Here is a 13,469-nt window from a genome sequence, read left to right on the forward strand (position 1 = left end):
TCATGCCCAATTAGACAGGGTTTAGCTGCGTAAAGTGTAAAAACACGACTACACTAATGGGCGCAATAAGAAAAGTGGTGTTTGGGCGCAGAGGTGACTTGTCACACATTTCAGCTCGCCACCTCCGGGGACTGCGAGCTGAAATGTGTGTAGACATGGCTATACATACACAAATGGAGCAACAATTGAATTGCTCTGTCAGGCACCCCAAAGGGTGGCAGCTGCATACAAAAGGAGTAGGCCAATAAAAAGTAAAGCTGGACCACGTTTGGAAAAGAATGGTCAAAGAATTCTATTATTCTATGAAGATCAGTTCAAGGTTTTGGTTTCACAAAAACAAAATAGTTAAACAGCAGCCAAGTTGATACCAGCTAATAAAAGAAAAATCGACAATAATAATAGAACAAGAAACTTGTCCATTCAATGAGCAAATAAAAAGGCTGATATAACTAGGGCATCATGTCCATCAGTGTCCATTCTATGGGCAAAATATGTCATCTTATGGAAAACAAATGCTAAATTAGCCGGCTAGGACAGCACACGATGACACGGAGGGGTGTAGTGTTATAGCATATTGCTTGGGGTACATGCTGTATGGTACAGTACCACTAACTGTGAATTGAATGAGATATATGGAAGCAACACATGCAATGGATCACAAAGACAATGCCCATTGGTGGGCAGTCCCTCTGCATTCCAGGTCACTACTGATGGTATCACCAGCATTATTTGCCTACTTGAACTGCTATTATGTCTAGCTTTGCTGACCACAATGTAATAATTGTGATATAGTGTAAGTTATTCATAATAACAATAATGTAAAAATGCCAGTTACAGTATACAGTAGTTGGCATAGGGTGTAATGCAAGTGGTGAAGATGAAGAGAGCCCCCTGACAGGGCTCCACCTCTCTGCCCCAGCTGCCTGTGACAGGGATGGGGTGTTAGTGGTGGGCAGTTAGAGGGATCATTAGCAGCATGTGCAGTCCCGAGAGTCTGGCTTCTCTTTGTTCCCATTGTGTGTCTCTCCCTCTCTCTCTGAGCACTGGTGGGAGGGAGCCCGGCGTTCGCATCAATATTCCCTCTGCTGACAGGAGGCGCATCCAGTCCTAGTGCAGAGTGCAGACGGAGGATGCAGCAGCCTGTGCACAACTACAGCAGCAGCCATCAGAGCCCCTGACCCAGCCGGGAGCCGGACATCCTTGGCCAGACAGGACTAGTCACACAGCCTCAGACCTTGGGAAGCAGGGAGTGTGTGGGGGACAGAGCCACATACAGCAGTCACCATGGCGGAGGTGAAGTGCGGCACCAGCGCGGGCAACCCCGCTACAAACGGGCTGGTGGTGAACGCCGAGCTGGAAGTGAAGAAGCTGCAGGAGCTGGTCAGGAAGCTGGAGAAGCAGAACGAGCAGCTCCGGAACCGAGCAAGCGCCGTCAGCAACTGCACAGCCAGCCCGCACCTGCTGCAGCCTCCTCCGGGCACATGCCTGCTGGCAGCCACGGCCCTGGCACGGCCCTCTGGACTATGCTTACCTAGTCCTGTGCCCACACTTCTATGCACGTCCGCGATCGGTGGCAGTCTGTACCCACCTGATAACCTGGGGTATTACAGTACTAGGCAACAGCTGTCCTGTCTCATTGCTACTGAGGGGCCATTGATTGACCACTCAAAAGCAGGTACCACCATGCTGGACGAGGTGGGGGTTTTGGATCTTGAAGACGGATATTGCAGTGAAGACGAGGACTCCTGGTAATAATAATGCACCCAAGGGGCCTGAGTTATAGATATTCATCGGAACACAACATAAATATTGTCTGTGTGTGTGTAATATATATTTTACAGACACTATTAATAGTGCCAATTCGCTTGGACTCATTGGTAGGAGGAAACAGGTTGGCTGTAGTTAGTAGGTGCATGCCTTGAATGCAGATGAGCTTGCAGTGGCTGCTTACTACACATTATGTGATGATGTTGTATTTTCTAGAACACCTCTTGGAACAGGATGTGTCCGTTTCAAAATCCAAATGAATGGAGGGGTTGGTATTACTGAGCAGTCTTTGCATATAGGAAAGACCTTTATTAGCCAAAGAGGATTTAGCCTGTCATTGCTCAGTTCCTGGCAGCAGGAACACAATCTGCTCTAAGCAATAGGATTTACACTTATCTAAGGCTAAAAATCTTCAAGAGCTGCCTCCATTTATAATTTGCTCTGGTAAATACTGTGCTATTATAGGGATAGTGCATCATTATGTGGTGTGGAATGCAGGTTTTAATTCATTTGTTTTGAATGGCCCAGCGTCACTTGTTTTCTGAGCCATGTTGCATTGGATTGGTGGATAGGAGGGTGGGCTGTTTGGGTTGGTATCACACCATATTGGTCCTATGCAGTGCATTCAGAAATGTGCTGCATGTTATTTTATTATGATCTGTTATATGTGATTTTTTGGGGAAGGTTTCGGCAGGGAAGGCATTGAGAAATGACACAATATACAATACATCCCAACATGACCCTTTCCAGGAGTGACACAGTGCTCTGCTCCAGGACTTTCCTCTTAATTTATGATTGCCGGCACCTGTTTTGAACAGGTTATTGGATAAGAAAAGTGTTTCAGCACAGGTGAGGGAAATAATTTATTCAGAGGGAAGTCCAGGTGCAGAGCATTCTGTCCCTCCTGAAGAGGGTCATGTTGGGAGGTATGATATACTAATAATTAAACTTAATAAAGGCATACCTCCCAACATGGGACAGAATGCTCTGTTACTGGGCTTCCCTTTTAATTTATGATTGCCATCACCAGTGATGAAACACTTTTCTTATCCATTAACTGTCCAAAACAGGTGCTAGCAATCATAAATTAAGACGAAAGTCCAGAAGCAGAGCATTGTGTCCCTCCTAGAGAGGGTCATGTTGGGAGGTATGATAAAGGTGTCAATTAAATTGCCCATTTTAGGGTGTGTCCCTCTTTTTAGTGAAAATACTACTTACTGCAAACACATGGAAACACACAGACCACTATAAAAGACAAAACTAATTGAGTCCTATATACTGTATACTATATACATGTTTATGCAGAAAGTCTCTTGGAATTAATACTTCCTTGTCTTCTTCTGTTGCCGTCTTCTCGAAGTTTGGTTGTAGTGTGTAGGTTTTTTTTTTTTTTTTTGGTTTTTTTTTGTGTCTTTCAGATTACAGCAGTATATGGGGAAAAAAACTACTGGTCCTGGAGAATTGACAATGTAAATTCTTAATGGAATAAAGCAACCAACACATACATTTAATTTAAATAGAGGTGTGAATATGTATGTTTAATTCATCTCACATGGTTGCAGATAAGATGCACTTCCTTCTGAATAGCCCAGTTTGCACATGTTTATAATATGCCCTTGATTAATCAGTTAATCTGTTAATCTTATAATGGAGCTAAAAATGAGGGGGAACAAGGACAGTAATTATATATTATGCCATTTAATTACTACACTTTATTATAAGAGCACAATCTAGGAGTAGAGGTGAAAATAGTGAGCTTTCTAAGTAGGTACAGTATAAGGCCCGTTGTGCAGTACTCCTTTAGGCAATCACTTATGACATGCATTTATACATTAACTGGCTCTAGACAGAACAGTAATGGAAATCTAGTTTGTCAGTAACAGATATATGAATGTAAGTTTTTCCGGGGAAGATGAAATAATTTTTGCAGCACAACTCGTGTTAAGGGCCCTACACACCTGCCGATGTGTGCGGGTGATATGAATGATCTCGTTCAGTAATGAACGATAAATTGTTAATATCTCTCAGTGTGTATGCATCAATGATGAACGATGCGTGGCGCCGCGATAGTTCATCGTTGATCTATCGTCGTTTAAACATGCTAGTCAATTTTAACGATATAGATTGAAATTGACCATCAATATCGTCCAGTGTGTAGGCAAAACCGACCATTGATAGTATCGTTGGGCAATATATCGTTAGTCGATTACATCGCTCAGTGTGCAGGGGGTTTTATGGGCCCTACACACTGGCAGATAATACTGAAAGATATGAGCGATCTCCTTCATTAATGAACGAGATACTGTTCATATCTTTCAGTGTGGAGGCACCAGCGATGAACGATGCGCGGCCCCACTCTCGTTCATCGCTGGTGCCCCGTCGCTTGTGCATGCAGCCCAATATGGACGAGATCGTCCATATTTGCCTGCACGGCTATGGAGCCGGGTGACGGAGGGAGTGAAGAAACTTCACTTCCCTCGTCACTGCCCCCCCGCTGCCGGGTCGCCCGTCGGACGTATCTGCCGTCGGGCAGCCCATCAGTGTGTAGGGCCCATTAGTCATTCCACCATAGTTGTTAACAATTTAGGAGAACTGGTTTTATACAGGTTTCAATATTTTATATTGGTTCAATTATTGGCCTAGATCTAAAGGCGGGTACACACTAGGCGATGTTTAAATGCCATCGGTGAATGACTATATCGTTGAATGATATAGCGTTCAACGATATAGTGCGTACACACTGATTGTTATCGTTCAACAATAATGTTCAGCGACGTCACCGCCAGCATTCCCGAACATGCAGTTTAACCCGACATTGACGGATTGAGCTGCAAGTCAGATCAATATTGGTGAACGCTGAATGACGTGCGGGACTATTTCAGCCTAAAAATAAACGATAGACATTTATGTCGTTATCGTTTATTTTTTAGTCAGAACTCGCCTAATGTGTACCCCCTTAAGTATTGTTGTGTTTTAATTGTTACATGCTCCATTCACTCATATTCACTGACGGTGTCGGAATGGGGTATGTAGGGCCCACCGGGGGAATGCAGTGGCAGGGGCCCATGTTAGGAGTGTGGCCAGTCTGCAGAGGGGTTGTGGCCTGCCACCTCACTGGTTTGACTAACCATTAAAGAGTGCAATGTCTGGGCCCCTTCATAAATATATACAGTAAATTCAGCTGCTGCATGCATGATAATGTACCAGATTAATAACAGCAATGCACTGTAGAAAATACACCATAGTCCAGTATAAGGTAACATGTATAATTCCAGTGCACAGTCTGGAACCTGATCCTCAGAGCACCCCTGTGGGCCAGTCCAAGCCTGTTCACTGCAAATGTTAGTGCTGGTTACATGTCGCATGTCCAAATTAGTTTAAGACAGTGGGTGACTATCCTTGGTCAATGTGAAGATATATTATGCAATCTATTATTTCATGTGGTAACACACAGAACAAGTACAGTACTCTGTATGAGTAAAAGTGGCCATGAAAAAAGCATAACAAAATATATTTCCATGTTCACCGTGCCAATGTGTGGACTAATCCTAAAAGTACATTGTTACAAATAGTATTGTTATATCTCCTTGCCCTTTCTACATGTGTAAGTTTTCTGTTTACCTCATCTCAGTACAAAATACAAATCATTTACAATATTGTCCCTGTTTTTTCCAAAGCCCTCTTACAAACAGCATGCATTATTGTGTTAAAAAAAAAAAAAAAAATGAATGTAATTCATGGTTTGGCACTTGAAAATCGTAATCGGGTCCTTTTTATGCAGTTATTTTTCTTTTTTTTTCTTTCTGTTATTTGAAGTGTATAACCTACTTCTAACATTTCTTGTTTGTTGCTGAACCTCTCTGCAGGCTAGTGGAGATTTCACAAGACCTGAGAAAAACTTTCCTCTAAGTGGGTCAAGAATTAAGTGGCATTCTTTGTAAACAAGGTCTATAGATTAGCTTCACTTTCAGGGCCTGGGAGAGCAAGTGAGGAAATAAAGTATCTTTTGTTTTGTATTCTTGAGCCAATGCTCCGATTTTAGGAAAGACATGTTTACAGCAGTGGTACCCAAAGGGGAGTCATGGTGCCCTATGGGATCCGGTCTCTAGGTGGACAGTAACTTGGTCGACAGTAACTAAGCCGACATGGTTTCTAGGTCGACTGGGTCTCTAGGTCGACATGCTCTAGGTCGACAGGCCAAAAGGTCGACATGAGTTTTTCACGATTTTTTTTTTTAACCTTTTCATACTTAACGATCCAAGTGGACTACAGTTGGGAACGGTAACCTGCCCGAAGCATGGCGAGCGAAGTGAGCCATGCAAGTGGACACGGTGCACTAATTGGGGTTCCCGGTCACTCTACAAAGAAAACAACACAAAAAAACATTAAAAACTCATGTCGACCTAGAGAGACCCTGTCGACCTAGTTACTGTCGACCTAGTTACTATCTACCTTCCATACCACACCCGTGCCCTAGAGCAGTGGTTCTCAACTGCGGTCCTCAAGTACCCCCAACAGTTCATGTTTTCCAGGTCTCCTCACAGGATTGCAAGTGAAATAATTTGCTCCACCTGTGGGTCTGTTAAAATGTGTCAGTGAGTAATGAATACACCTGTGCACCAGCTAGGTGACCTGGAAAACATGAACTGTTGGGGGTTCTTGAGGACCGATGTTGAGAACCACTGCCCCAGAGTATCAGAATTGTTTTCACACCACCCCTAGGCTAAAAGTTTCTTATTGAGAAATTCAGAATAAAATATTAAATGAAGTAAATTTGGGCAGATGTACCAAGCCTGGGAGAGAGATAAAGTACCAGCTAGTCAGCTCCTAACTGCCATGTTACAGGCTGTGTTAAAAAAAAAAAAATTACAGTTAGGAGCTTTTTGGTACTAAATCTCTCTTCATTGTATTACTCTCCAAGGCTTAGTGCATATATCCCATTGTGTTTATACAGTATGTCATCCTTATGTTCAGTTATGTGGTGACGGACAGGATTCAGGATCTTAATAATTTGAGTTGGTCCTGGATCACCCCCCCAAGTCACCCCAGGGTACCACGGCACTCAGTTAGGGATCCACCGATCTACACAGTATTTTTTTATTTTTTTATATCTCTTTAATTTAGAATAATACCTGCTTTCTATCACTTTTTGCCGCCCCCTATCGCGCCCACCAGCAGCTATTTAAATGTTTCTGACGACAGATGGGATACCAGCATTTTGACTCGCTACCTCCGGGGGTGGCGAGCTGAAATGCGTGAAAAGTGACCCATTTGGGCGTACAAATGGGACTTTTTGAGATCACGCCCATGACTTTAGTCTGATTTAGCCGCTTTATTCGGCTAACCCAGACTGCTATGGGGGTGATAACTGGGGACAATTGAATATCGTCCTGCAATCTGAATATCGTCCTGTGATCGGGCGCAATATATCAATTGAATATCGCCCTATGAGTCAGTTACCCAGCACAATGGGAGCACTAGTTGCATTAGGAATTTCTACTGTAATCATTTGCTTATAGATCCTCTTTAGTGTGTGTCATGGATCTCTTTGGACTGTTGAGTAAATAATAAATAAGGACAGACCTTTTGTAAGTAGTTATATTTGTGATCTCCCAAATGGATTGCTATAGCTTGGTTTTTACAGGACTATAATATGATGAGGTATTTTCCCTGAATAACAAAATCTGTGTACAATATACTTACAGTGGCTTTACAACATCTCTATGCTCCTATGCTCAGTGGTCCAGGTTCCAAATTACACATTTTACTATGTTTCAGGGGTCGGTCTCATATTCCTTACACTGCAGTACTCTAATAGGCCCTACACACACTGGCCGATTTTTTTGAAAGATATGAACGATCTCGTTCATAAATGAACGAGAACTCGTTCATATCTTTCAGTGTGGAGACTTCAGCGATGAACGATGCGCGGCCCCGCGCTCGTTCATCGCTGGTCTCCCGTCGGCTGTGCATGCAGGCCAATATGGACGATCTCGTCCATATTTGCCTGCACTTCAATGCAGCCGCGTGACGGGGGGAGTGAAGAAACTTCACTCCCCCCGTCACTGCCCCCCCGCCGCCGGGTCGCTCGTCTGCCGTATCCGCCGTCAGGCAGCTCGGCGGCGGGTCGGCCAGTGAGTAGGGCCCCTTACATAATGGCTGATCACAGCAATGTACATAGTGGTGGCGGTGTATCACACTTTCTAAGGGATGCCTGTAGTGATCATTTTTATAGACTGTCCTTGATAAATGATGGCTAGATACTGATTGGTTGCTGTGGGTAACTTCTTCACTGGGAGATGTACTTGGAGAGTGATAAAGTTAACGGAGATAAAGTACCAGCCAATCAGCTCCTAACTGCTATGTTACAGACTGTGTTTGAGAAATGACAGGAGCTGATTGGTTGGTATTTTATTTCTATCCAAGGCTTAGTACATAGACCCAAGGTTTGATACATCTCAACCTTGTAATGTATTGTAAAGATACAAAACACTATGCAGCATTCCCCTATCAGACTACAAAATGCACATCTTGCATGTGTGGTGTAATAGATGGACAGTGTCTAGTTAGACAGTCTGTAGATAGACACCACATGTTAGACAGTCAAAAGGACGACGGGGGAAAAGGTAGACATGGAAAAAGTAGACAGTACAAAAGGTTGACATAAAAATGGTCGACATAAAAAGGTAGACACCATATTTTTTTGTTGTTGCATTTTTGGGGTTTTTGTGGATAGTTTTGTCATCTGGGACCCCCAATTGTAGAAAGACATCACCTCGCGGGGCTCGCTTCGCTCGCCATGCTTCGGGGTCCGTTTATAACAAAGTCTATGCTGATATGGATAGAGAAGGTATGAAAAATTCCCAAAACACATAAAACAAAAAAACATGTATACCTTTTATATGTCGACCATTTTCATGTTGACCTTTTGACCCTGTCGACCTAATGTTTGTCTAATATACGGTGTCTATCTATTGACTGTCTAACTAGACACTATCTATCATCCGGATACCCATCTTACACTGTGTAGTTAGTGCAAAGGCTTATATATAGGGACTATGTCCTGCGCAAAATACTTAAACACTACCTTACACACTCCTCTTTACGGACCTGGACATGTGACTATCACAGTTCCTGATTGAGTTCATCCGTTCCTGCCTGACAAGCATACAGAAAATGTCTACAGTATGGGAGAGGGTTGCTGCATTTACAGTCACAAGTGTGAGGCCCTGCATGCTTACTAATCTCACAGGCTCCCTACTTAAATGAAGTGTGAGGCCCTGCATGCTTACTAATCTCACAGGCTCCCTACTTAAATGAAGTGTGAGGCCCTGCATGCTTACTAATCTCACAGGCTCCCTACTTAAATGAGCTGTGCTGTTAATGTGGCCTAAGCTGCTCAAATGTAAAGCTGGCCATACATTAGGACGATATCTGATATGAATGCACGATTTGGAAGCGTCGTATGATGCATTGTGTGCACATCGTATGTGTTTTCGGTAGGCATGCGATGCGTGTCCCCGTTTGGTCGAATTTCGCATTCAATGATCATTAGTGCAGCCCATATTATCCGCCGTAATCGTAATCATACCGTGTTTTATGTACATACAATGTATCGTATACGATCAGAATCATTTTTGAGTACCTTCCAGGGGGATACGGTCATTAGGTCGACAGTCATTAGGTTGACCAGTATTGGTCGACATGGAAAAAGGTTGACATGCATTGTTCGCATTTATTTTTTTAACTTTTTCATGCTTTGCGATCCACGTGGACTACGACTGGGAATAGTAACCTGTGCCGAGCACAACGGTAGCGGAGCGAGGCACCTTGCCCACAGCACGGCGAGCGAAGCGAGCCATGCGAGGGGACACAGTGCACTAATTGGGGTACCCCGTCACTTTTCGATGAAAACTACACCACAAAACAAAAAAAACCTCATGTCGACCTCTTTCCGTGTCGACATAACTGTGTCGACCTATTTCAGACGTCGACCTAGTCACTGTTTATCAATAGTGGTCGACCTAATGACTGGCGACCGAATTGTGGTCGACCCTATGACCCATACCCCTTCCAGGTGATCACATGCTTTTTTGTGAGGCACACAATTGATTGATTGTATGCTTCATCGTATGCACATAATACTCCAAATCGTATGCCAGGGGCCCCTGAGGGGGATTGAAAGGAAATCGGATGAGAAATCGGATGGAATGCTGGTCATCCTAATGTATGGCCAGCTTAAGTGTTAGTTCAGTCATATCATCCCTCTACCATAGTTATGCTGGCCATACATTAGGACGACCAGCATCCAATCCGATTCCTCATATCATTTCCCTATGTGAATACGATAACGACAGATAATATGGGCTGCACGAATGATCATTTGATGCGACAGTCGACCAACGGGAACGTGCATTGCATCATAAGCCTACCGAAAACACATACGATGTGTACACAATGCATCATACGTTGAAATCTTACATTTGTGTCCGATATCGTCCTAATGTATGGCCAGCATAACATTGCAGTGTCACAATGTGGTACCTAGGAGGCTTGATGGTACCCAGCTTATGAATATGCCTACATGGTTCTGCAGTCTTGCATAATGTGGGCAATAGGGTAAGAGCCTGGAAAAATGTTTGTATGTATATGTTGGTATAATTGTCTTGTGGTCAGTGGTATGTTACCATGTTACTTGCCAGTATATGTGGGAATGGGTCTAAATATTTTTGCGCAGGTTATAAATTATATTGCCACAAAAGAATGGCACTTATGAGGCCCGACCTCCACACTAATTTGTGCAGTCCAGTTCATGCTGTCACATGTATGTGCACATAAATATGTATGTTTAAATGGCTGATGCTACACAATTTAGTGAATACATGATTCTCTTTTTAGGCTCTATGTGTCCCCTACTAAGAAGCCATTTGAGACAGCCCTTAGTCCAATGGAGTGGTGTAGGCAAGTTTTGGATCACCCATCTCCTGAAATAGAAGCAGCAAAGCGATCTCTATGCTACAGACTCGAGCAAGGTAATGTTGATGTTATGGTGTGTATTTGTTGACGTTGGAAAAAAACAATTGATAACTTACACAATACATGTACTCTTCTTTTAATATAGATACATAGAAATGGTAAACCCCTTTTAAGCATTGGGTTCTAAAGTCAGATGCTTCCGATCATGCTTTTGCCTGATATTTAAAAGGGCAATGCTTTTTCTAGACTTGTTTTGCTAGTAAAAGCATTGCCAATTTAAATATCGGGCACAAACACGATCAGAACCCGGCACTTAGTAAATAAAACCCCAAAAAGGCTTGTGTGCTTTATTGGGCCTGATTAATGGGACGTGTGAGCCAGATTTGTAATGTGGGAAGAGAAGGAAAAGGTTGTATACAACAGGAGCTTGAACATATCCACTGCAGGCCCCCATAGAATGCTGTGGGGCAACGATTTGCTGGTATGCATCAAGTTACAGAACGTGTGACTTGCCGGAGCTTTGTTCCCCATAGAAGCCTATGGGTTTCTTAACCACTTAACTGTTTTTTCCTTAAAAAACATTAATAAAATTATTATTATTTTTTTTAAATGTTTGTATTTAATAAAGCATAAGTATTTTATCGATCATCCACTAGGGGACACCAGAGTTAGACAGCTGGGGTGTGAAGATTGCAGACCGGAGGTAGCACAGTGTAGTAATAAAATAAAAAAAAATAAAAAATATTCACAGCTGGCTCCTCACCCTTCATGCTCCCCCATCCCTCCAGTTTGAATAATTGTGCTAGGAGGTATAAGCACAGAAAGGAGCTCTTGCTTTACAAAAGTTTTTCTATTTAAAAGTTCAGTGGCCCGATCCCGCCCCTGACTGAAAGGAGGGTGTAGGCTGACACTAAGGGTACTTTGACAGTACATGTGAGACAAAGTTCCCGGTGGAAGGGATCAGCCTCTCACTCAGGAGATCTTCTCAGTGAGTAGCTCAGAGGAGCGGCGGTCAGAAGCGCAGCTTTTAGATTCCCCTGGAAGATATTAAGCTCCCCTGCCGGGCGCAGTGGTTTGGAGTCACGGCAGTAGCAGGAGGCACAGCGGCGGTCAGGCGGCGCGAGTCATATAGTGACCAATGGTGAGTCTGGGGGGTGTGCACACCAGTGGAGGTGGGGGGAACATCGCGGATAGCTAAGGCCAAAGGATGCTGCTGATAGGTAGTGGAAACTATAAGGTATATGGCGCAAGTGTTAGGGCTGTGGGTCTGGCTACCCTGTGAGCGCACGCAGGCACATAAGGGCTCTGTTCTCCTCGCTGCAGGGCAGTAAAGCAGCGAGGTGAAGGTAAATTTTCAGTTGCGGACATTTTGTTTTCTCAGTTAGGTGCACTTTTAGAGCGGGCATTTTACAGTGAGGGATGAAGAGTTGTATAAAGCTCCTTCTCCTGCTTGTAGATGCTTAATAACAGCAGCCATGTCTGATTTTGTATGTCTTCCCACTACACATGTACAGTTATTGGAATTCTGTTTGCGCTGGCTCTGGGCTAAACAGAGATGGGATGTAAGAGCACTGATGCTAAAGATCTCTCTGAATTTTGCATTATAATAATAAAGACTCATATAATTAGTGTTCACTCTAGGCTGTTTTAGCAGGGTGCCGCGCCCTGCCCGTTTTTTAGCAGGCACAACCCGCCCTGCCCCTTTTGCGGCGCCCTGCTAGAACAGCTGCCCGCTCCCTGCCCTCCCGGCGTGTATAGATGCCGTGCGCATGCGCGCGGCACCCATTCACGCATTGGGAGAGGGCTGGGGGAAGCCCAGCACCGACGGAGGTGCTGGGCACGCCCCCAACAGTGACGTCGCCGGCCACAGACGCTCTCTATAGTAGCGTCTGTGGGCCGCACCGCCCCCTAAAATGACGTAGGCGTGGCCACGCCCCCTGATTTGCGTGGCCGTGCCCCCATTTCGGGCGCACGCGCGGCTTTGCTGCGCGCGCGCACATGTGCCCCCGGAGTCCGGCGCCCTGCCCCTTTTCACTCCTGGAGTGAACACTAATATAATTGTCTTCCAAGGGACGCTGCTGACAGGTCCTGCGGAGGAGGGAGCATCGGAATTCTCAACCCGGTTACTACTCAAGCTATCTCAACAGTTGGTGGGGTTTTTAAACGTCTGGCTGGTTAAAATGTATTATTTAATTTTTTTTACTAATTTTTATATACAATTCCAGCTGTGCGACTACCTATTTTTCATTGCTCCCTATATCCCTACGGTCTTTCTCCATCTATACTAATATGGTGAAAGCACTGCTGGTTGGTGTGTGTGTGTGTGTGTGTAGGTGTTTAACATGGCGTCTAAAGCACCAACAAAGACCACAAACATTTGTTATGTATGTTCAAATTGTGAGAAAAAGAGCACAAGTTTTGGCAGCTGCGAGGTATGCAACACATGTTTGGGAATGGACGCTCAACCTGGGAGCAGTGGTCCGTCCGGGTCATGGGAAAATGCCCTGGCAGATATTTCTAAAGAAATGGCGGAATCTCGCAAGCAACATTTAGAATGGGCTGCGGGATTTTCAAAGACTATGGAGGAATTCCTAATTAGACTTACTCCGCCTGCACAGGTAGAAAAGACTGTGCACAAATCTGTAAAGAGACCTCTTCCTGTCCTGCAGGGAGAGCCTGAGGGTCTCTTGGTGGATGAGGAATAGTGTGAGTCAGTTGGGGAGATA

General features: G+C 44.3%; 1 protein-coding gene across 3 annotated transcripts in view; it reads left to right on the forward strand.

Annotated features, from left to right (window-relative positions):
* Positions 1–953: 953 nt before the first annotated feature.
* Positions 954–13,469, forward strand: part of SLAIN1 (SLAIN motif family member 1) — a 112,272-nt gene continuing 99,756 nt past the window's right edge. The window contains exons 1-2 of one of the 3 annotated variants that reach the window (XM_063952988.1): positions 954–1,748; positions 10,666–10,799. In XM_063952988.1, coding sequence (XP_063809058.1) covers positions 1,285–1,748; positions 10,666–10,799 — 598 coding nt within the window. In that variant the 5' untranslated portion in view covers positions 954–1,284. Of the gene's footprint in view, positions 1,749–2,117; positions 2,212–10,665; positions 10,800–13,469 lie in introns of those variants that run through there. The other 2 variants (XM_063952987.1, XM_063952989.1) reach the window with 2 other exon arrangements.

The sequence above is a fragment of the Pseudophryne corroboree genome, chromosome 2, assembly GCF_028390025.1.
Source record: "Pseudophryne corroboree isolate aPseCor3 chromosome 2, aPseCor3.hap2, whole genome shotgun sequence".
In the NCBI taxonomy this organism is placed as follows: domain Eukaryota; kingdom Metazoa; phylum Chordata; class Amphibia; order Anura; family Myobatrachidae; genus Pseudophryne; species Pseudophryne corroboree.